The sequence below is a fragment of the Colletes gigas genome, unplaced genomic scaffold (genome assembly GCF_013123115.1).
Source record: "Colletes gigas isolate AHSC1104 unplaced genomic scaffold, ASM1312311v1 Colletes_gigas_Sc00036, whole genome shotgun sequence".
In the NCBI taxonomy this organism is placed as follows: domain Eukaryota; kingdom Metazoa; phylum Arthropoda; class Insecta; order Hymenoptera; family Colletidae; genus Colletes; species Colletes gigas.
Genome location: NW_025106665.1, coordinates 690,994 through 715,898, shown reverse-complemented (window position 1 = coordinate 715,898; position 24,905 = coordinate 690,994). Strand labels below are relative to the sequence as shown.

General features: G+C 41.2%; 1 protein-coding gene across 4 annotated transcripts in view; it reads left to right on the top strand.

Moving 5' to 3' along the window:
• Positions 1-24,905, top strand: part of LOC122402461 (eye-specific diacylglycerol kinase) — a 40,360-nt gene that overhangs the window by 4,735 nt on the left and 10,720 nt on the right. For all 4 annotated transcript variants that reach the window (XR_006259515.1, XR_006259514.1, XM_043405253.1 and 1 more), the window contains exon 2: positions 10,645-10,786. Coding sequence is in view for 2 of the 4 variants with exons in the window: in XM_043405253.1 (XP_043261188.1) it covers positions 10,645-10,786 (142 nt within the window). In the remaining 2 variants the exon portion in view is untranslated. The remainder of the gene's footprint in view (positions 1-10,644; positions 10,787-24,905) is intronic.

Genomic DNA, 24,905 nt, shown 5'->3' with positions numbered 1-24,905 from the left:
ACCGACTAAAGTTAACGGTTGTCAAATTAACGAGTTACCCGTGTCGTTTAAAATTTTTAAAGGATGTTTTATTTCAAGCCTGTGCTTCGAACAGTTGTAGCTACGTAAATATTTAAAACAGAACACGTGTTCGTGTATTTTTCAGTAGATACCTATCTCGATAAATTATCTTAGTTTTGCATACTCGTTATAGAACGTCTTGCTCATCCGACAGCGGTGTATTAATTACCGTTTAAGCGTTTAAATGACTGCCAGTGACAGGTTTTATCAATTGTACATAAATTCTCGTAGGTTACGGAGTATTATTCTAACACCGAAAATCGTTGCGCAATAAATATTAATTTCTACGTGTACCACATCATGATTTGGAAGTCGATAATATCATTTTAGTAATTAATATTATGGGGTCCCTTGGTATAGAGTTGGAATATATTTGGTTAAATTTCGATTAAGCTTTTAAGTACCTGGATTTCGATAAACCATTTTGGCCGTGATTGTGTTTGCATTTCTACTAACTTTATGAATTTCATATATTCATAATTCGAGCCATGGTGCAGTAACAGTTCGAACGCCGTTTCGCAAATAATGATTTTTATTTTATCCAGGTAATTGTATTTAAACAGTTGATATGTTCGCGATTTACTAGGTCTTGGTAAATAAGTTTCATATTAAAGTATGGCGGCTAGAATTAATTTCGATCGTAATATAAAAATGTTTTAAAAGAAGAACTCGGATAAAGAAGGTTCTATTGTACTCGCGTGGGATTGGATAGGAATACATTGCCATGAAGTTTCGATGCTATCTGAGATATGCTTGATCCTTTCACTAAACCACGGAAACTCTATCCAAGAGTTAACTGATTTCATTTCACTAACGAACTGCGCGAAGTGAGAGAGAGGCGACAAGTTACTCTCGTAAAACGTTAACGTTTTATTAAGGCAGAAATGGAGAACTTGCGGTCTTCTGGTACGCCGAGTACGGTCTTCTCGCATATTTCGTTAATCACCTCTTCGTTTATAAATTACATTAGGTTGTGGCCCGCGAAATAACAGTGTCTTCGGACTATGCTCTCGTTACATTTGCGATGAAGCAAGCCAGTCTTCATTGAAAAAAAAGCAAGGGGCGGTTTTTTCGTGGAAAAACAGGTCGAAATATATAATAAAATTTTACTAACTAAACGTGATAGTAATTTGTACGATTATTTGAATAATTTACGATATTCGCTCCACCGTTGTTCCTTTTCGCGATGAGCAGAGACGCCTGTATCCTATTGTTTTTTGGTCCCAAAGGGTTAATTCGAACGGTATCGAGTATCTGTTCGCAGTATTGGTAAAATCGAGGGTCTTGCGAGGGGGTCTAACGAGGAATCCGTGAATCGACGTACGACCTTCCAGCGTCGAAAGGTTCTCCGCCCTCGCGGCGTGCGTTCGACCGTTGCAAAAGTTCATACGCGGTGCGTTTAATCGAATCCAATTTAATTTTACTGCCGTTACGTCTACGGCGACTCGATATCGGCGTCTTTTGTGCCGCGGCGAGAGACCCGCCGCTCGGCCTTTTCTATTTCGGGTAGATCAAGACGTCAATGATTCAAGAGAGAAGTTGATTAGAACTCTGACGCGTCTAATTGAAGCGCACCAGCGCGCAGAGGTTATTGTGGCGCGGCCGAAGTTAGTTAAACGTTAAGCTTCTAAAACGAAAGTTTCATGCTACTGGAAGTCGAGCGATGTCGGATAACGAGATTTTTATTACCGTTGTTACGTCGAACTACGATGCAGGGATTAAACGCAATTTGTCCGGCCAATTTTGTCGTCTTCATCATTTTTTCGCTTCACGTATTCTACTTTTATCATTTCTTTTTTTCCTCTCGTACCTTTAATACGAACATTCTTTTCTCGCCATTGTTACCGGCTGGGTTGCGCAACCGGCAGCAAGAATATAACTGAAACTTTTATACCGATACCGTCTTGTCGCGTCGGTAAATGTCACTAAGCTGTAATTTAGCAATTTCACAAGCCGCCGGCTACCTAAACGAACACTCGCATTCGTCGCGAAATGCCGCCCGACGGTATTCCACGCCCCGTAACTTCGTTCAGGTTGCGGGGAATTTCATTTAACGATTTTTTCCTTCGAACGTAGGAGGATAGCGAGAGCGAGTTTATTATTGTCATCTTGGCCTTATCAGAAGTCGTATTCCTAACTTTTATCACCGCGGCGATAATGTACTTACCAACTTACCGGATAGCAGTCCTGTAACCCGTCCATTACGACCCACGCGAACAGATGAGCTATTATATTTACATCGTTGCTGTCGTCGCGAGAATTCGTTGAACCGTGTTATTAAACTTCACGATTGTTGAAAAACATTGGTTCTACTTGAGATACCATGTAATCGAACCGGACTATAATTCTATTCCCCAGCGAAGTTAGAATAATTTTCTATCGATCAACTGTTTTATCAAATCGAGACTGAAGTACATTTTAAGAATATCAAAATGTCTAAACAGTTGCCTCGATGTTATATCAGTCTTTATAAAAATAGATTTGTTGGTTGTATATACAGGTTGATTGTTCGTGGTACAGGAAATGAAAAATAAGTTGAAAATATTGAACAAAATTTGATCGTACAATGCTTCGTTTTCGAGATAATTGAATGCGATTTGGCTGGCGCGTCTGTCCATTACTCACTGTTTCTACTTGCATCGTAGTTTAACTCTACTACGCGCGAATATGTGTTGACGCCTTGAGTTGCCGATGACTTTATCTCGTGCCTTTTATACGCAGAAAGATTTATGTAATATCAATCATCGGGTCCCATTACAAAGAAAAGAGCAATTGAACTTTGTAACGTGAGCAAATTTTTATATGTTTTCTTAAAATTTCACTTGGTATTGTTGTAGTTCGTTTCAGTAAATTCTCTTGCGTCGATCGAGATCTTTAGAGGTTTGGAAGATTGTTAACCTTCCCAGGAGTATTAGCATATACATTGCCGTTCAGAAGTTTGGAGCAGCTTTCTATCTTCGAAATTAATAACTCTTCTTTTATACATACGCAAACGTTTCACTGAAAATATTATCCCTACATATTAATTGGGCATTACTTCCGTATAATTTCGTGTGGAAAGTATAATTATATTTTAATTCATACATTTTAAGATCGTTACTTTTTAACTATCTTACTCCGTGAACATTTTAAACTATTCCTGAATAATAAATGGTCATACTAATGGGGAATTTTGCGACCAGCGAAATGATCGAACTTGATACAGTTTGTATTTATTTCGTGTAAACACATTTTTGAATTTTCGTATTTTTATTTAGGAATATAATATTTTATTTTATATCGCATGCATTATTCTTTTTAATATGGTACAGTAAAATTTTCCAGTGAAATATCGGAGGGTTCTCCAAACATTTGGGAGGAATCGTACATGCACGTTCAGTTTCGTAATTATTTTAAATATTATATCATGAAAATTGCTGTACAAATTTTCGAAATAAAATTTTCATTTTTCTCCTTATTTGTCATTATTCGGTTTATAATTTCGCAAAAAGGGACTTCTACCCTAGAACTCTATTTTTATTTATAAATTTCATAAATGAAAAAGAATGTTTTGCGAGCTATTACTGTCACCCCTAAAATGTGTTTGACCGAATTACTCACACCCCAATTACTGTCAGCTGACCAAATACTGTCAGGATAAGAGACTCAATTACTGACCCCTTAATCAAAAATCAAATTCACATATTAGCGAAGTTCGACAATACTTTTGTGCCATATATTTTTATAGATTATAATACCTATGATAATCGTAGACTAAAACATAAATTCTTCTCTCTTTACTTACATTTCTCTTAAATTTTAATTGCAAGTCGCTCGTAAAAAATGAATGGAATTTATAATACTTTGGCAATATCTCGGTATTTATAAACAGATCGCAGGAAATCGCTTCGAAATCAACTTCCACCAGAGGCTTTGCGGGGATTAAAACTTCGCCTTGCCTCTTTCTATGGAACTTTACTGTTTTCGACGATTTTAATTTCAACGAGCCAGCTTGCGACGAAGTTTCGGAAGATCGCAAACTCGACATCCCCGAATGTCTAACCGGGGACAAATTATTTTCGTATTCTAGGACCTCGATATCCTCCGAAAACTGTCCTTCATTGTTGAAGGACGACCCTCTCGACGAGTTTGCTCGTTGAACGATATCGAATTGTCGTATAAATAAACGTCCGCTTGCTGGAACGGTATCAGCCATTTTTTTTTCTTCTTTAAAGTAATGTAAATTCAATTTTTATAAATTAATCGACACGAATATAGACCCAGAAACATTTTACTTTACTTTAAGTTATATTTTTGGTACTTGGAATATAAATACTCGAAGTTCTCTTCGCAAAGCGTCGACTTCTGTTTGTAAAAAGTATCGCGCAACAAATCGACGCGTTTCTGAGGGAACAGAAACACGAAATAAGCGTATTGGAATTCACAAATACGTTTGAATCGATTGAGACGCAATCCCTTGAATGTATCTCGAGGCAAGGAAATTTGTACCGGCACTTTAAATGAAGAAAAGCTGCTCGTATATCTCGTTCGGTTAAATTTAAACGGTTCTCTTTGTGCCTTTTCACCGCGCAACGAATCGTTTGATTCGCGTAAATAAATTTAACGACGATACGCGGCGGGCTGTACGTCTTTCGTTACGGTTTCCGCCCGGTACCGATGAAAATCGTCCGTTTATTGGTGGGAACGATTGATCGCGGCGGTCCACAATACGCCAGCAATTGAAACACGTCGAACGAGACTTTTCATCGTCGGGAGAAAATGCAGTTGCAGTTTTACGCCTTCGCACGAGCTATTTCCGGTTAGCTCCTCGGATAACGAAGACTCGCAATCGAATTACGAGCGATACTCGTTCCGTTCTGTTCGCCATGGGCGAAGGTGGTATTTTCGCAGAATTGCGTCAAACTGTGCGGGTGAGTTGGTCGTTTAATTGACGCTTTTTCATTTCTTTCTCGTGCTCGTTGAATCCTGCGAATTACGAACAACGAATTCAGACTATTTACCTCGTGTCGTGCATAGAATTAATTCGTAATCGACGCACTTCTTTCGTCGTATCGAGTGTTTCCGCCTACGGAAATAAATAATTATGCTACCGCGTATCATGCATTTCGCGTTACATGTTAGGTTTGAAAATAGCCTTTGGCTGTACCACGAGCCTTCCACGCAATTAGGTCGTTACTCTGTTATGTCACGTGCTCTCTCTCCTAATATGCGTAATAACAACGTTACGATAACAATAATAATTTGCTGTATATGTGCAACGCGGAGGACCCTGGATGAGGTTGCACCCTCGGTAAACCTAACTTCGGAACGTTTTTTAACGATAATACGAGCACGAGGCAGGTAACGGGGAAGTTTTGTCGAAGATACTCGTGGAAAGTTTTAGCAATTTTCTCGCGTTCCAGTTTCGTACCCCACTTGATACGCGCGTTACAAACTGTCGATACCCTTATCCATTTTTCGCGTTATAAAAGGCCCAGGAGAGAGCTCGTAAACCTGGACATCAAACACGTTTCACCGATAAAGGTACAATTTTCAAGCGTCTACGGTAGCGCAAATTTCGCGAAGTTCTCGCGTTCCGTTTCCCCTTTCAAGGATTTTCCGTCCCGACCGATGACCGGACCGCACAAAGCTTCGTGAAAAAAAGAAAGAGGAACCGCGATCGACGAGGAAATTACGTCGAAGGACTTTGAAAAAGATCGCCGCGATCCTTGGACGCGTGAAAAGTTAAAAATTGATTTCCAATTCGACGAAACGCCGTCTCGCCTGAGAAAACAACCATGAACGCAATCAACGCATTGTACGAGCATCGACAAATTTATTTTCCATTCGGCGTGCTTTAATTAACCGGGGGATTCTATATGGATTAATTAACTAGGGGATAATAAATTATTACACCGGTCCGTTTGCTGTATATGGCGCATGAATATGCAAACGTCCATTTAAAACACTGATTACAACATCGCGACGGTGCTAATTACGTTCGCCGTGTACTTGTACCTCTTCTGATAGTCGAAGCAGATTGTACTTCCGTGGCCCCCTACGCAAACAATACTTGCGTAGGTATTGTTTTATCTGTAACAATAACTTCTTTTTATTACGTTTCGAAGTAAAAGTAGATATTTATTCGATGCAGAGACGGGGATGCACGTTATTATTAATCTAACCCAGAAAGTGTAATGAGAATGAAATTAAATAATATACAGTAAGGAGAACGGAGGAAGAAAAAAAGGAAAGGTTACAAGAATTTTCCGAGCTGGTATCCATTATTAAATTACTCTATTATGAAAAACGGTATAGTTAGAAAAGTGAAATTCTTGCACATGGTTGCTAATTATTTCATGTCATTGTTATATGGGGAAAGAAGACAAAATTTTGAAGACGAGAGAATTTTCGTACAGTAAATTTTACGTAGCGGAGGAAGAATAATTTCTTTCGTTCGTTAAGGATTCGACATCTCGATTCATTCGACGACAGATTTGATAAACGAGGTGGATGCCAATAGGGGGATCGACTTTTGAATATTGAGAGGTCTCGAAAGGACCACACACCGACGGACCGAGCGCGGTCTATTGGCAAATGAAATTTTCAGGTTCGGTATTACAGCCGCGTATCCTCGAGGGGGTGCTCGTGAATCCTTAATGACTGCAAAGCGTTCATTATTAAAGGAGTAATTCTACATAGCGTACAGTTCCGCAGCTATCCTCCGTTATATTTAGAACGTATTCACGAGCACGGTAACTATACGTGCTTCGACGTTTACTTGCCGTAGTCCCGCGTCCGGATTGTTCCTTTTTTTGGTCGAATAATGATCGAACGATTTCGTAATCGAGAGCAACGAAAGGTTTTTCTCGTTTCGTTCGATATCGAAATCTCCATACGGGCTGTCCACGCTCACAAACAAGTATTCCGATAGAATTTTTTTCGTTCACGGGTAAACGATATTTCTGTAATTTATTCTGTTCGATTTTTAGCACCGGATACGACAGTGAAATCCTTGTACGGTCTCAAATACGTAATTAAATCGGGTGACCACTAAATCGGATACGATGAGTACAGAGCTCCAATTTGTTTCGTAATATTTGATTATCGTGTATGAAACGACAGCCCGGATATTAAGTTATTACCGATGGAACGATGAAATAGAGTTCCTGTATTGAATTACCATTTCGCTTGACTCGTTTTTACTACTTCGGTGCAGTCATTTATGTCGTAGACATATGTAGAAATTAGTCATATATCGTATGCTCATTGATAGTCTTCGATGATAAAGGATATGGGTAAAAATCGATCTTTCTCCGGACCATAGAATAATTTCCCAGTAACAAATATATAGTTTTCTCGATCTAATATCGCGGAATCGCGCAGAAACGGAATTGAAAGTCCCCCGAAATTCGTTGGTAGATGCTCTCGAGCCCGGAGATTCTAATTAATGGTATAATTCGTATTTCAACCAGAGACGGAACGTTTCATATATACTGGGCTGATGACGAGCCTTGATGATACGTACGGCGACTGCTCATTGGGGGTTACATAGATGGGATATTCAGTATCGCAGTAATGCTTGTACAGTAGTAAATACGAAGTGCTCGGTATAATTGCTGATTGCTAGTTGAGAATCCATTTGGTACGTCGAAACGTTTATGTCGTTCTCGTAGATCCGGTCTTCGGGCTCTGGTGACTCCGCAGGGACCGAACGGGTATCGATCTATTTTTTGATTGCGTGCCACGCGAACTAACCAGTAACGTTGTCTTTAACGCTACAGCGCATTGCAGATCATCCACGGGTTTTCGAACCGAAATCGTGACAGAATTTCGCGACGGACGTTCGAATTGGCCGTCTAAATCTCGTACTTGAAACTCGACTCGTGTACATTGGTTTTCAGGCGACTTTGCGAATGGAAGTTTCAGTATGATTTTGCACGATACCCAGCGTCGCTTTAATTTAAAACGTTTGCCAAGGAGCTAACGAAACCGGATTAAAGTTTCGAATCATTTTTGCGCTTCTTATATTACATTTGATCGAAGCACGGCGTCGAGCCGTGGGTAATTTCTCTTCTGTAATTAAGATCGTTCATTTTTTTCCACGGACAAAGTAATGTCTCGCGTATAATTAATATAATGCTTGGCGCATTAACGTGGAAGATATCGGGGTAATATGTACCCGTTTCGCTGGAGGGTTGTTAGTCATAATTAATTCCTTGGATACCGGATAGGGGAATTTTCTCGTTCGATGCGTTTTAAATTCCTAAGTTTCGGTAACCAGCAAGCTCGCAGAAGTATATTCCAGCGCTCATCTCTACGCAAACTTTGTTTAATGTACTAATTTCCGACTCGATAACGATTACGACCGATCGTTGCCTCGCAAACGGCGGTCGCATAATATTTTCGATACAGCGTTTCGAATCCGACCGAGGCTTCAAAACGATAATTTCGTATTTTATTCGCCCCGGTACCGAACCATTTGATCAAACCATTACGAGTTTTGTGGTTAATTGCAGCTATCATATACGTTCAAGTACGAATATGTCGAGTTTGATTGCTATATTTGTCGCGAAATTCGGGTCACGGTAATTGAAACCGCGACAGCTCGATCGATATAATGTTTTCAAATTATGCATTCGTAATATGAAAACTTTTTTCTAAACAGTGCTGCCAATTCGTTCGGAATATCCCTGTATTTTCGAAAGTTTTACGGAACAAGAGTCTTTTTCTGTTTTCTTTAGGAAACCTTTGCACGTATTCGCGCAACATTTATGGGATTCGATTCGAAATGTGCGTATCGAACCTGGCCACGTGAAACTACGTCACGACGTGTTCCGTTTCCCTGTCTCGTGTTCGACCCAGATATCCGGTAATTTCCGCGGACTAATTATGCAGAAAGCAGTCACGTAGCTGTGCGCGAACTCAACCTAAAATTTTTATATAATCGTCCAAAGGGACTCAAAGTCCAGGGGATGGCATTTGTCGTTAAAGTTGCACGGCGCGGCGCGCATTATGTTCCGCTTGCGTCTCTGAAATTTAAAGTGTCCTTGAATTTTTCACGAGCCCCTACTCTCAGGAGGCTCTATACGATGGTATTAAGTCTCTCTTTGGTCGTTATGCCGTCGAAAATACTGAGCAACGGTCGAGTTCAAGTTATTCTCGAAGTTTCGACGTGCCGTTGCTTGTCCTCCTAACAGTAAAATCTGAAGAATGTTCGCTCCTAGCGAGGCGCAGTTATAGCAATGAATAATCACGGAACAATTTTGATACCCGAAGAAATTTATCAGGAATTTCATTAATACATTCTTTAAACAGCATATTTCGAGGCAACGATCGCTTGCCAACGACTATACAAGGTGTTCGACCACCTCTGGGAAAAAATTTTAATTAGAGATTCTAAAGGCCATAAATAGCAATTTGTTGATCGAAGCTTCGTTAAAGAGTTGTTAACGTTTAAAGTTCCGCCTGTAGACGAGGTATACGAGTAGACCTTACATCCAATATACTTTTTTCGGCTTATTAATACGCATTGTTTGCATTTTGAAACATTAAAATCCTTCTATTGAAACATTTCTGGTCACACGGTATATTTTCGGTAAAGAATTTTTTTCTCGAAAGTACGTAGGATTTCGGGGGCATGTGTATTCCCCAAAAGTGATTGTAATTGACCCCAGCAACCGAAAATAATTTTTCGATTTGAAAATTTCAACATCTACACGAATTTTTGGTACACGATTGGTATTCTTGATTTTCGTCTTATTTTGGCCTCCAATGTTTTTATTTAAATCACGATTCACGAGTAACAGTGTTCACAGGACGAAGACTCGCACAGCAAAATAGTCGATCGAACAAAGGTAGCGACTCAAGTTTAAACGAGCATTATTTTTGTTTAACGCTAATCATTATTCGCATTAACGTATCGTCTGTGTGTAATGGACTGCGGATGCTCGTGGGACTCTCACCGATTTCGACGTCAGAGGGATTTAAAATTGGGTCTTTCAATTTGTATATTTTGCATATTTTTGTCGATTTCCATAGTGGTCGCGATTCTAGTTCTTCCACTAAAATTGTTAAAAAAATTACTATAAAGTCCAATAATCGTACTTTTCACTTTGTCATTGACCAAACACGTCACAGAACGAAACCAAGTTCTTTTCTCGAAGACACTAGCTTGGATCCACTTCTCCATAATAAACGTACATTTTCGTACATTACGTGCATACGTTGAGCGCACAAATGACATGTGTTATTTGCATATTCTGCGTGCACGAAGATCCGCAGTTTGGTGGTCAGCATGTCGAGTGGCGGAATGTCGCAACGCTGGAAGCTGCTTTTATTTCAGTGTCGAACGGCTTTGATTCGAGTGTCGATGCGTAACAAATCATTTGTGCTGTTTACCGCTCGATCGATTAATTGTTGGTGGTTTTTTTTCGATTTTACGGCCGGTTCAAATTTCCGTTTCGCGGACAGTAGTTACTATTCTTGTCGGGCACGCATTGTTCGCGCAGCGATGGGATTTCTGTAGAGGAATTAACGTCAGCTGCAAGAATTTGCCCTCGATATCGAAGTGTCACTCCCTAATCGAGTGTCTTGCGGTTTCAGAGGGAGAGAAGAGGGCGGAACGAGTGGCGGCCACCGTGAACCTCGATCGACGCCCGATTGGGGTCCTGGTGCAATTAATGGAGAACATCTTTGGGTACCAACGTCAGCTTCCGGTGATTTCTGCTACGTCAACGACTGCTCGGTGAGTTTTAGAGCCATCGTAAGCTCGGATAAGCGTCGGGGACGAAGAAAATTTGTATTTTAAGAAAGCTGGCTGTTTCAATTTGAAATTTCACCCGGTAATATACATATTACAGGAATAAACTCATTTTTACTTTTCTCTGTACTATCGTACAGGTTGCGGACTCGGTTATCGCATTATCTCGAATTTCGAGTTTCGCGCGATCCCTACGAGGTCTGTATTAGCCAACCTGTCCGAATGGCAAATGGCTACCATTTCCGAGTATTAGAATTAAGGGCGAGCAATCTGTTGTCCGTTTGAACGGTCCAACGAGCATAGCCGAACAGTATCTGGAAATGCCGAAACCAGTCTGTTCCTCTATAAATCAATCGCGTGAAGGTTATTAATTCTACGTTAACGTGCTAATTAAAAAAAAAATAATCGAAACTTTTGTATTCCATCTTAAAATATCTTCTTGAAAGTACGAATGTTTCTTGGGAAAATTCTGAAACGGAACAGAGACGGATCGAAACGTTGGGGAACAGCTTTTATTTATAAAAGTTGACGGTTTCGTTCGATCCCTGGTTTTCCAATCGCTGGCTGAAATTGTTTCGTCGACCGAAGGAAATGGTCAAGTCTCGGTGTCCGTGCGATGAAATTGAAAAAATTTGCATTCGAACAAGCGCGCCGCGTAAAATAACAGCGAAAAAACGCGTTTCATTTATATCGCGCGTCGGCTCGCTAGCCGCGATATTTATGAAACCGTCGAACGAGAAATTAATTGTCGCGTAAACTATATTTAGATGATACGTCTGATAACGTCGCGTATAATTGATGTCGTTTTGTCGTTACGTCGCGCACAGGCGGAGGTGTGAGCGAAGCATCGGAACGAACAATGGCACGTTAGGTCACGACTATTCGTGTCACGCGTTGACGTTACCATTTACCTGATACCTTTAATCTGGTAAGTGACGCACGATTAGAAGCATCGCCGGGAGAGGAAGGAAGGATCTCGCGCGAATAAAACGACGGTCGTGTGTTTGTTGTGCATCATTTTTTTTCGGGGTTCGAGTGCATCGCGTGCACGAAGGCGAGTGAGTAAGAGTGAGAGAGAGAGAGAGGGAACAAAGATTTCCCGGAAACAAAAAGACATTGTTAGCGATAACAGGGAGGTATGAATGCGTTACAAAGTGTTTCAATTAACGCGGCGCAAAGGGGGACAGCGTACGTGTACACGAGGGCCAAGGTAGCGAGGCATCGTTAACAGAAACCGGCGAACGCGTTCTGCTACAGGTCGCATTGTGCACGGCAGAAATGATCCACCTAGTTCCTGAAAAATTCCCGGCAATTAGGGGCGTCGTTAATTTAACGGAAATGCACGACACTCTTTTGAAGTTATCCGTTTAGTTACGCGTTCGTTCTTCCGTTCCTCAAAATCCCTAATTGCCCTTTTTAGCTTCGCGCGAACTCGGGTTTCTTCTACTTAAATTAAACGATTAAAAGATTATCGATTTAATAGCGATGAACGATAGCTAGGGGTTAAAGATTTTAATGGACGTTGTTAACAAATGTACCGTAATCGGGTATAACATTGACCATGTGAGCATTTATTTTGTACGATCGAGGAACGATTGGATAACTGGATTTCATAAGATAAAGCAGTTATTTTACGATGTGAATACGCAATATTTATTATCAATTTAATGTCTGTTGCGAACTCTTCTTTCACGAACTTATTCTATATTTCACAAGCGCTTAAATATAGACTCGTAAACACCGCCTAAAGCGGTTTATCGTTGAAAGGAGCTCGAAAATTCTTTTAGGAAGGGATTACGAAGCCGCGAAACGTATTATAGAATGGAATATACCGAGTTTCGAGCGATACATAAAGTTCGCCGGGAACTATTCAAAATAAATGGATTAAAGAGCCAATCTGGATCTCGGTCGAATAACGTAATTTCAAATGTTTCGGCGGAGCAATGAATTTCGCAACACGCAACGGGCAACAAGTGCGAGAACGGAGTAACCGCTCCATTTAATCTCCCATGATTTATGTTCTTTTCGCTGCAAATAGCATCGCGGAGACAGGAGAGGCTTCCGTGAATGCGGCTTTAGAAGGGACTTATCCAAACCAAATGGTGTCACCGAAACAGGAAATTAACTAGCGGTTGAATACACTTTCGCCAGAGAACACGTTCATTGTCTTTCTGGCATTGTCGTTTCGAGCAAGTTTTTGTTTAATCGCGTCGGACTGGCGGTTCCATTGTCGGGGATAAAAGCGGCGACGAAATAATGGTGAAATTTCCATGCGTCAATAAAAACCTCGTTTGCGAACAATCGCGTTTAGACGACGATCCAGTCACGTAAAATCCTTTTCGATCCCGAAATTTACATTTTAAAACAATGATACGGTAATTCGTAGGGAGTGAGAATTTCGACAAACTTGTACGGTAAATTACCTGGTGTTCGTTAAATCGAATTTTCCAAACAAATGACACTCGTTTCGGTCGATAGGGGGCTCGAGTACTATAACTTGCGATCGAAGTTTTTTCAAAACTAATTGGACAGCTGGGAAATTTTTCTTATCAATGAACATCGTTCACTCTGCTCGTCGAGTGGTGTACGCTAGGCGTCGCGGCGTCGATTCGAAATAACGGAGGTCGATTCTAGGAATGAAGTTCACCACCGTTCCCCGTCAAATCGCTTGAAACGGAACAGAGTTTGAACATTTTAACGAGTGACTACCGTACTCGACATCGTGCGTGTGTTTTTTTATCTCAACAGCTTCGGTGTCAGCAGTTTTCATAAGCACGCTCTGATGAAAATATGAATAAAGCATGGTTTCCGTTCTTGTCGCGTCGCAAATCCTTAGCCGTGATGGGGAATGTTTAACCCTTTCGTAGCCAGTTGAAATTAAATTAGCGACGCATACTGTTGCAGTTACGATCTGTTCGATTTTTCTATTGCATCATATTTTACTTAAGATGTTTAATTTAATTAAGAAACGTTAAATATATACGTTACAATGGTAAGATCGTGCCGGGACTGTGACGTAACAGACTTATGCAAAGAGGAATTACAAGTTTCTGTTGTGTGCAACTTCCTTGGAGAGGGAATTGAAACTTATGGACGTAACTGGCATGTGGACGTTTGAAGTTTCCGCCTACCGTAGTAGATGTTGTTTTAAGGAAAGTTTGGCAAGCTGGATTCAATAATTCAATAGTTAGACTATTTAATTTTGATAAAATTAAAGGGAACAGTAATAACTCCCAACTATCATGTAGTTGCTTTATTCTGGATCCTTCGTTTCAACCTTTCTTTTTCCTTTTCTCTTTGGTAGAAGTTTGTTTTATTTCGAAAAAAGATTCTCGAAACTGTTTAACTCGTGAAACGTCTATCGAAGCTAACAAGATTCAAATAATCCCTTTTCGGTTCCTTTTCGTCTTTCGATTCGTTTAGATTCGTCGATTGGAATTTGCAGCGAGACTCGACAGCGAGAGGGACGAAGGCGTCGAAACGATTTTTAATTACTTCTCCGTTTTAAGCGGAATCGCATGCCCCGCCGAGGACGCGAGACACTTTATCGGACTTTCGCGCGTTGCTCGAAGCTCGTGATTCCTTCGTATTTGTTGAACTTTTAATTACTGTTTAATTCAGAAACACGAGGCGGCCCGGCCCGTTTGCTAATTATGCTTGCTGTTTTCTCACTGTTTTTTCATTTTCTCGCACCGTTCCTTCGGCTACGCCGTACCAATCTCGCAGCGTTACGATCCATGTTACTTTTCATTAGGGCGCGTCGTCGTTTCCAGCGCGCGCAAAGATGAAAATGAGCTAGCAATTTACCGCGAGGACCGAATTTATCCGCGCGACGCTCGATGTTTAAACGTTACGCTCGTTTGTTTCTCGTCGGGGGGGTTACGAAATCGCGCCAACAAGATCGCCGTTTCCGATCGATCTTCCGCCGCGATGAAGATACAGCAGCCTCTCGACTATCCAATCTTTATCCGTATCCATACTTGATAGTTTTCTTCGTTAGCTTTTTAAAATTGCGAACAATCTCCTCTGGGCAAATATTCCGAGAAGAATGTCCTGTAAAATACGTTGTGCGCCTCTGTATAATAACAAAACGGTTAACGAAGTCTTTTGATGGTGGTTTAATCTGTTTTCGAATATTTAGGATTACGGCGTCGCCCGTCGGAGAGTTTTACGCAGGTACGCGACCGGAGCCTTTGTGCTGGAAAATAACCCTTAACTTTTGAGAGCATAATTTTCCAGGTGGATCCCAGGAACAAGTTTGTTTTCAGTCTACCGACGAGATAATAATCATTCGGGGTCAAGTCAAACTCGGATGGAATATTAAGTCCCATTACGCTTTCCGAACAGTTTCCCTGGGGCACCCGCAGTGATTATCCCGAAAGAAATTCCACGTTAAGAATTAGTCTTTCGTACGTACGATACGAACGATATTCGCGAATATTGTGTATCAAACAAAAGGAAAGACCTCCCTTTGTTAGTTTTATTAATTCTTTACGCAGCATCGCGAGAGAGATAATTTGTAAACGGACTGTCTCGGTGTACAGGCTTGTGTAATCGTAAAAACCAGGAGGAAAATGCTGGGGAAGAACCGGGAGTCCGGGAACCGTGTTTTTCAGAAATACGGACTGCCTTATACCCCGAGAAAAATGCAGCGTGGTTGGGGATGAAAAATAGCGTCTATGAAACTGCGTTGGATACTCGAGACGGGGAAAAACTGTGACTTGAAGTTAAAACTGCTTTAGAAACTTTGCATTTTTTATTAACTGGATCAACGGGTATCTTCATGCAGTCTGCTACCTTCGAATTGAAATAGATGGACACGATATTTCTTTACGCGTAACTTTACTAATACTTCGATTGAATTTTAATTTCTATTCGAGACTATGAAGAAAACATCCGTTTCTTTTGAAGAATCGAGTAAAACATTTAAAATACAACGTATATTATTTAAATATTTTATGAATCCCCGCGTTACAGAAGTTACGTAATACTTGACGTTGACGACAAGATTTCGAAAAATTTTCTCGATTATTCTTCTCCCGTGTAGGTCGAGATGTAAAAGGTTTTCTCGCGATCGAGCAGCTATTCTTGGAAGCATCAAAGCAGAAGATGAAGTACTCGAGGCAGGTAAAAAGTTAATGCAACGTTTTCATTGGGCATATAAAAGGTTATAGTTGAGAGGAGAGTTGTTTTCGAGGCACTACTTTGCAACGCGAAACTGTTTCTTTCGCATTTACGAGCAACATTGATCTCGGAAGTCGCGTCCCGTTTCGGTACCGATGCTGCAAATGACATTTTCTTTCTGCAAAATATTTTGTTTACGCCTCGCAACCGCTCCGCGACTGCAAGTGAACTTCTTTTTTCCGCGTGGTATATTATTTTTCCCGACGTAGCGAAAATTAGACCAGAAATATTTAAAAAGTTACATCTTCCTCGAGGCGCTGCGGCACGGTTTCCGTTCGAAGCGGTTTGTTCAAAGGAGCCGAGTAAATATGTTATACAAAAGATGAATTTACGAAAAGCATTACGATTAAAAAAAAAATTTTGTAATTACGTTCCACTTGACGGTCAAATTGAAAAAGTAATTACGATATTTCCGACTAAATGCCGTGTACATTTTAATCGCGGGATTAATCGAGTCGTGTAATTGAATGCGTCGTTTCGGACGAATTCCCTACAGTTTTGAAGTATTTAGCGTCTGTCGGGCTCACAGTGGACGTTATTCTGCGCGGATGTTTAAGTAGAAAAATGCCAGTGAATCGCTTCCAGAGGATGACTCTGTTACCTCGTTCCTTTTAAAACGAAAGACGAAACTTTTCAAATATAGAAGAACCGTCTAACGAACTTTTTAATAACGTTATAACGGAAAATATTCTTCCTTATAACGAAAGATTATGACTGCTACGTAACGACGATTAGACATTTATTTTTCAATTTTGGCCAGTTCGCGTCCAAGTATTCGCGAGTTCTTTGACTTTTCGCCGTCGAGCGCGCCACCTCATTACGTTAATGCGATTCATTGATTTTACGCCTTTCCGTCGTGCCGGTTGTACTATATTAATTGATTTCTAAGAATGTATACGTAATATCTATTTATAGGATCGTGCGACGAACGAAAATAAACATTGTACCCTTAAACGATCGCGCGTAGAGTTACAATAACATTATTTTAGTACCTCTGTGAAAATTCTAATTACTTGGAGCACCTTGGCTTTCGCGAAATTTAAAAATATTCAACTGTTGCGTTTATTTGTCGTTCGTTCGCGCTTATAGCGAAACGTTTGTTACGGCCGAAATAAAAACGGGCTTTTATTCTCGTACGCGTATAGGTTGACGCTCGGCTACGTGCATACAATTTCTTCCGCGGCTGGCGGAAGATCTCGTGGGACACGATACCAATTACCTCGGCTTTGCAGGGCTCCGATAATGAAAATCTTCGACTCGTTATATACGGTAGAGGCTTCGTGGAATACAATAGAAACGAACACCGACTCGGCAGACACGCAACAGACGAATAGGGAACCTTCGTGACCTGGCCCGGAGATTCCACGGAATTCGGAGATCTCGCGTAGATTATACTTCCCATACTCGCCGTCAGATGGCTATCCGACCGATCCCTTTCTCGCAAGTTCTCGATCTATCGCGGAGAAAATGAAAACTACGAAAGATAATCCAGTACTCGATTACTTAACGAGCTTTGGATAACCAGCTGATTATCGAACGAGAAAAGTTAGGCGTGACGGATTCAAGGCGCGGCAATAACGGAAATTGGCAATCTACGTAAACGCTTTGGCCGCGTATTAAGGAAAAATAATCGGTAGCGGCTCGATACAACGTTTTCGCAGCTAGTTCGCGTGATTCGAAATCAGAAGTTGCCGCGAAGTGTACTCACGACGGCAAATTTTGCACGTGACCGAAGCTCATCCAGTCGATGTTCGGGTTAACCGGGAGGAAGAAACGACGCGGACTCGTTTCGCGTATAATCCAGTCTTTACGGCAGACGTATTACGACGCGAAGCAAGCCATGAAAAATTGTTCGAAGTAAATTATGAAACGTGGATTAAGAAAAATTGAAATACATTCGAATATTTCGCATTGAAGTTTGTCGAATTGTATTTTTGCACGGTTGAGAGAGCGTTTCGTCGGGCAGCGTCAACTTACTTTCCGCGACGAGTCTACGTAAATTAGATGAAGACGTTTAAGATCATTATAACGGGTTATGTTTCGTAACGGAAAGGGAATCCTTTTTGCTATTTTTCCTTGAGAACGTAGAGGCGCGGCGGGTTGTATAACAAAATTTGCAGAACGAGGAGAGACGATGTTTCCTCGTCCCGTGGCACACATCGCGAAATAAAACCGGCGAGAAGACACCGTTCCGGCGACACGTGATCAGCGCCGGAAAAAGAAGCAAGGCGTGCACTCTTGACCCGAGCGTCGTTTATATATTTGAGCCTGCATAAAATATAAGGACCCGTCCACCGTAATTCCGTTGGTGTGTCGCGAAAATAAACTATCGATCCTCGCCGCGGTAGTAGAATCTTTGTCTGGGACTCATCCAGTTCGGTCTGATTCAAAATTATCTGCCGTTTCTATAAATTGACGTTTCCCGCCAGACGGCGACGGGTCTTTAATCGTAACGATCCATATTTTCGGGAAGGAAATATCGAGGGTCGAGCTAAAAAATCTTCGCGACTACATTATATTATCGCGTCGTTTTACACGAGTGAAATTCGTTACCATAAATACGAGACCGCCTGAGTCATTGTTAGTGTTCAATTTTTACAAATCAATGTTATATTTTGGTGAAGTATAGTCTGAGAAATTCACGGGATACGTTGAGGTATCTTTTAAGATATTTATTCCGCATCGCTACACGTATGCGACATCGCATTAGCCTCGCGGTTTGTATCAATTTGTAAACTGCTACTCGCTTATAACGTAGCATAACCAAATCTGAAATCACTTTATCTTCTACTAATATGCGCGCACGCGGAAGTTCCATGGATCATTAGTAAACAAAGCTTTCCCTTAACTCCGCGAAACAAGCCCTATTTATATTAAATTTCAATTATTCCTGGTAATATCAAATTTCGTTCAACGCACTCCAAAGAGCATTTAAACTAATTACGAACCATAGAACAAATAGAAACAGCAGACGTTATTGTTCTCCTCCGTTCTGTGCCTTCTTTTCTCGACGGTGCAAATAATTTTTTATTTACTTTTATTTACGAATTGCCCGGAGAAAGTATGTTTCCCCGCTTCTAAATTTAATTACGTTTTACGTCGCGCAACGCCAGGATTACGAGACTTTTGCGGTCTCGCGGTTTTTCCATACATCGTACGTAATTTCATTCGCGCTACGACTGTACCTGCAACGAATTTTTTACGATATTAATACTGTTTTGCATGTTACGTATTTGTTTGCTCCGTTCGATCCAATTATACAGGCGCTCGACGAATATTCGAAGTCGATTTCCTCGTCGACGAAGCTTCGAATAAACACATTTTACACGCTTTAAATACAAAAGACAAGTTGTAATGTCCTGGGGCCTCTTATCTCTCGCTAAAAAGAATTTTAAGAGATCGAACTGCGAGGAAATGCGCGCAGAATAATTGTTTCTGGGTGAAAAATCGGAAAGAGGCTCTATTGGGATCAAATGCTATCGTCGATGGGGGTCGAAACGGCGAGAAAAATGCGGCGAACGAGCATCGGGGCAAGCACCAGGTAGCTCGAGGATCTAACTACGATTTATAGAACTTCCGATTGCACGATCCACGGGCAGCAAGGAATGGCCCCCGTTTAACTGCAATTTTCGCAGCGCGGGGCGGTCGGAATCGGTAGCGGAGAGCAATTTCGACGCGATAAATAAATCTCACGGGCCGTCAGCGCAGACGAGGTATACGACTAGACCTTTCACCCAATGTATTTTTTCGGCCCATTTTTCTTACCATTTTCGTGTCACTCGAAACGTTACCAACGGATTTAGAAATAAACACAAGAGGAAGTGGGACAAGAAAATGAAATTACAGAAATTTTAGTCCAGAATTGAGCATCAATCGATTAATTTCATTGGGGTAACCAATCGATTAAGATTATTTAAAGATTTCAAGATTATTAAAATACGTAAGGATGTACCTCATTGATAAGCACATCGCAAATATTTAAAAAGTAACTCGGCAAATACGTATTTGCGACTCGGATTCGGTGTTATCGGACCGCACACCGGGACGAAGAACATATGTAAAATTAAAAGAACGCAGCCATTAGCTGCGTAAGGAGACCCGCCCCAGCTTCGTCCCAACCACCCTTCCTTTGGCAAGAAATTCGAATACCTGTCTAAGAGAGAAGCTATCGAAAAGTTAGAAACGGGCTACAAAGGGAGAGTTCTTAAAAGAATTGCCGAATCGAGAGATGATAAACCTAACAAAGTGTCAATACATGTGAGACGATACACATGTTTTCTAGAAACGAAATTGGAATGTGCAACTGCACGTATTAATTGGGGTTGAATTGTCTGTTTGCCTATCACGCTGATTCAGTAAGTTTGTCAACTGACCGCCATCCATGAGAAGAGAACGCTAAAATCACTTCTCAATTTATAGGTCGATATGACAGTAAATTTGGGCCACGAAAGTTCATAAAGCGTAAGGTCCACTCGTACACCTTGTCTGTACCGTCAGCAGCGAACTGTTTCATCCGCGTCGAGGGGAATCCCAACAGCGTGTACCGTAACGAAGATTGATTCAACCAGTGGCCCGAGACTTTGATGAATCGGCAGTCGTTCATCCGCTGAATTTTCCATTTAAGTTTTCCGCTCATTGCGACCCTTTCTCTCCCTGGCTTCCACGTACGCCAGGCCACTGTCCAAGTACACCTCGTTCGAGTGTACTTTTCAGATCTTTCAAGTTCACCGGAAAAGTTCAGAAACTAGAAAGAACGGCTTTCTATTAAACGAGAAAGTTTCGGTGCTCGAGAACTTCTGAAATTTACATCTCTTCTTCCCGCATATTTTTCCGCGCATTATTTCAGCGAGTTCCGACGCGAAACTCGACGACTTTCGCCTCCGTGTTCTCTATAAATTGCATAACTTTTTATTGGTACCGGTATACCGTAACACTAACAATGCAATCAGGATGGAACAGTATGTTGGAGACTAAAACTATGGAACGGGGGAAAATATGTACATAAATTAAGTCGATTAATTTGGTGAATTTGAAGTCTAATGGAACACAATAATATTATAAGAATGTATAATATTAACTGAACATTGTATACGATATATTCATACGCACTGTGAATTGGTTTTGGTTGATAGACGGCATAATACAACACGTTACATGATCCTACAATAATTAAATTCGTCGTTAGTCAGCCCGTTATTTTCCTTTATTTTTGACGACTCTATTTTGTTTGTTCTCGCCCACGGTGGTAGCATAAAATTTTAAACATCATCCCAATGCTTTATTCACCGTGGAGTACTCGTTTCGAGCGATGCAGCGTCGTAAAATATTCGTAAAAATGCTGTCTGTCTCGTCTCGCCGTCAAAATAGCCGTTGTTTCGTTTTATTTTTCGAGCGCTAAGTCCGACCGTGGCAGCACGCCATTTTGTTTGCCCCCGTTCACGGTGAGAGCATGAAATTTTAAACATTATCGTATGTTTTATTCATCGCGAAGTGTTCCGTTTCGATCGAGCGTGCAGCGTCGTAAAATATACGTAAAAATGCCGTCTGTTTCGACGTCGTCGTCGAAATGGCGAGACCCCCCTCTTTGGATGATTGATCGTCACGCACTTTGCTCCCCAGACGAGTAAATTTGCAAAGTAATCCCAGTTTTGCCCCCTTCGAAGGGGCACGGAGTTTCGGCACGCTATGATTCGTTGGGCGGGGGGTGGATCGACGCTAGACGACGCGCGATTAAATTTGAAAGGTTCGCACGATTCGACGCGACGCGGCGCGTACACGCAATTAAAAGTATTGATTTAACGATTAACGGGTTGAATTGACTCGTGTGTTGTCCCGCGACAGGTCCCACCTTCTCGTTTCTCTATTTTATTTTTATTTTTTGTCAACGCAGAACAGAGCGTTCGACGAAACGCGCCGCGCGCACGGAGCTTTTTAATTCCCCGGAATGTCCAATTCTGTTCGCGTTACTTCTGGAACAAAGGGCTCCTCCTCTCTGGGTGTTTTTTTTTTTGTTCTCTCCACCGGACGGACGTACTCGCGATTAAAATTAACCGAAAAACGTTCACGTTCCGTTTATGCGAAACTGCGTCGTTCGAGGGACTAATTTTATCCGTTTATCGCAACAGATCTTCCGTTACGTGCTGGTAAGAAATTAACGATCCATAGAACGTTTCCATCGATTTCATCGGTTTTATTTCGAATAACGTGGACAGGTTAGACAGAGGGTCCCGCGGAGCCATTCGTTCTGTTAGAAAATCGTTTGCTCGAGAACTGTCTGAGATGCTCGGTTGAAACAGGACGCTGCACCGTCATGAATAAATCACACGCGACGCACAATGTCTGATGGAAGTTCTTTCAATAATTCATGCAATTCATTACGCAAGAAATTGACGTAAGATCGATCTGATCATCTCCCATTAAAGATAACGAGGAGTTATCGAACATCGTACACAAATAATAGAAGATTCAGTTTATGATCCTCGCTTGACGTTCCCTCTTCTGAAAAGTTCTGATCTAAACTTTATATTCCCCTTATCGTGTTCCTTGTTCGTTATCTTAGTACCGCTTGATTATCTGGCGAACGTGTGCTCGAGTTGACTCAGGCGCGGCGGTTAAGTGGTTAACTCTACGGTGGTAAGTTTTTTTTATCGCAATTCTATCTGGAGGAAAATGATGTCAGAGGTACGAGACGAATTAGTAATTATTTGAGAAATTAAGAAATCGTTCTTAATCAATATTTATTGCTGGTTCGAACTAGCAACGTGCCTTTGAGACGTTCGAAATAAACGAACCTTGGTATTTATAATGTTTTTAATAACGTCAACGACGTAGTATTCGTAGTCGACGCGTTTATATATTGATATTCTACGAGCCTGCAAACTCCTGCACGATCCTTCAGAGGCGTAGTACAGTTCCAATGTTCTTGTTGCGAGACTTCGGGGAATCCAGGATCTTGGAATAGGCGTGGGTGTTATAGGACAGAGCAAGGTTTATTGCATAGTGTTTCGGAGCATCCATCAGGATCTGGCGACGCAGGTGCTAGGCTGACGCAGGATTTAGATGGCGTAGAATTTGGGCGATGTAGAGAAAGGTCGTGTTCGAATAGATACACAGTAAACCCTCGATTTAACGGATTTCGGATTTAATGGATAGAAGTCCCGTGTCGGTGCATCCCTAAGTCGTACGCCATTTCCGTTTTCGTGTTATTTTACAATTGCATAATTTTTTCGAGGATGGTATCTCTTCGATCTATATTGAAAAATTGTGAGCGAGAAACAAGAAACGTCGTATAATCAAAGGCTGTAAATTCTTCGCTGTAAAATTTGTATTTTAATAATTTTATCACCGTACGTATATTATATATATAAAACATACAATTGTACGTGTAAAAATCGAGTAAAGTCATTTTGCTTGGCGCTTTGTATTTGAGATAATTGAACTCGTCCGACAAATCATCGATATTTCTACTTGATTTTCTCTAGAACATGTCCACAAGCGAAATAAAATGTTATTCTTTTTCCCCCCGTTTATTTTCATACATTGAATCATCCTTGCTCGATTGCACCACCCTTCTACCCTGTGTGCTGCAATATTCAGATCCGAAGTGTCCCAAGAAAGCGGATCGAAACGTCGATTAAATAATGCATTCGCTAACAGCGAAGGGACTGCCTTCCAAAATTACTAGATACGATTAAATAAATAAAACGTCCCATTCGTGTTTGCTACTCGACTCAACGAAAATGTGATTCCTTTTCTGTCGTATGTCGAGAATCCTCTTCTTTTTGTTTCGGTAAATCGTTTGAACGACACGATCGATGCACGTTTCGTAGGCATATATTAACTGCGACGACTGAGCAATATCGGAAGGGAAAAGCTTTCTTTGAGAGGAACAGAAACGACGGAGAAGGGGTTCGACGAGGGTCTATCGACCAGCCTTGACCCTCTAGAAACCGCTCGCTCCTCTACTCGACCGCGTTTCTCACTGAAATCGTCACAATTTTAGAGCACACCCTTTCCACTTATGCAGCTATTGCTGCGGGAATAGTTTGTTTGACCTCCCTGACCGTTTATCGCTTTGATCATAGACAATGGGAACCGATGAAGCTTTTAAATTGTTTGTAACCGCGCGCCGAACCGACCGGCGCGGTTTACACGTGTGCCGTCGATTTTCGAGTACTCCACGAAAACCTCTGTCCCGTTTTTCCTGTTATTTTTCCAGCACACGCTTAAACCAAGTGTGTAATTTCTGCTACGTTTCCCGCGGAATAAACCTCCCGTGGGAAAAAAGTCTCCGGTTATTTCAGTAAACATGTACATGTCAACATTTTTGGCAGGTTTTTAAAAATTATTTCATCCATAAATGCTTTCGAGAAAATAGATTTGATAGATTCATCGCGTACGCGTGGAAAGAGCACGACTCGGACTTCAGCGCAAGTAGAAATAGTGATTAATGGTCAGACGCGCGAGGCAAGTAGTATTAAATCGCGCTCCTTTACGACAAATTTTCAATTTCAGTTATCTCGAGAACCGCGTCTCGAACGAGAATATATGTATTCGTTTTGACCACTTATTTTTGCGCAATTTACGTTAACAAAATAATTTCTAAGAAGATTGCTAAATCGTGTTTCGCAACCGAACGATCCCATTTTCTCGGTATAATTTTGATCGATCACGTGATTAAAGTCGTCGGCAAAACCACAACGGTTTCTTTTTTTTTAACACAATTTAATCCGATTTTGCGCAAACTGCGGGTTTTATTTTCGGAACGGTCGGTAGACTTAATAGAATTACGAATGTATTTATGAATTTTTTCTTCCCCTGTTTGTGCAAATAGACCGTAGCTCGGATACTTTTGATGAATTATTTACTTCTTATTACCGAGACGAGAATGTGGAACTGAAAATGTAAACAGCGGCCTTTT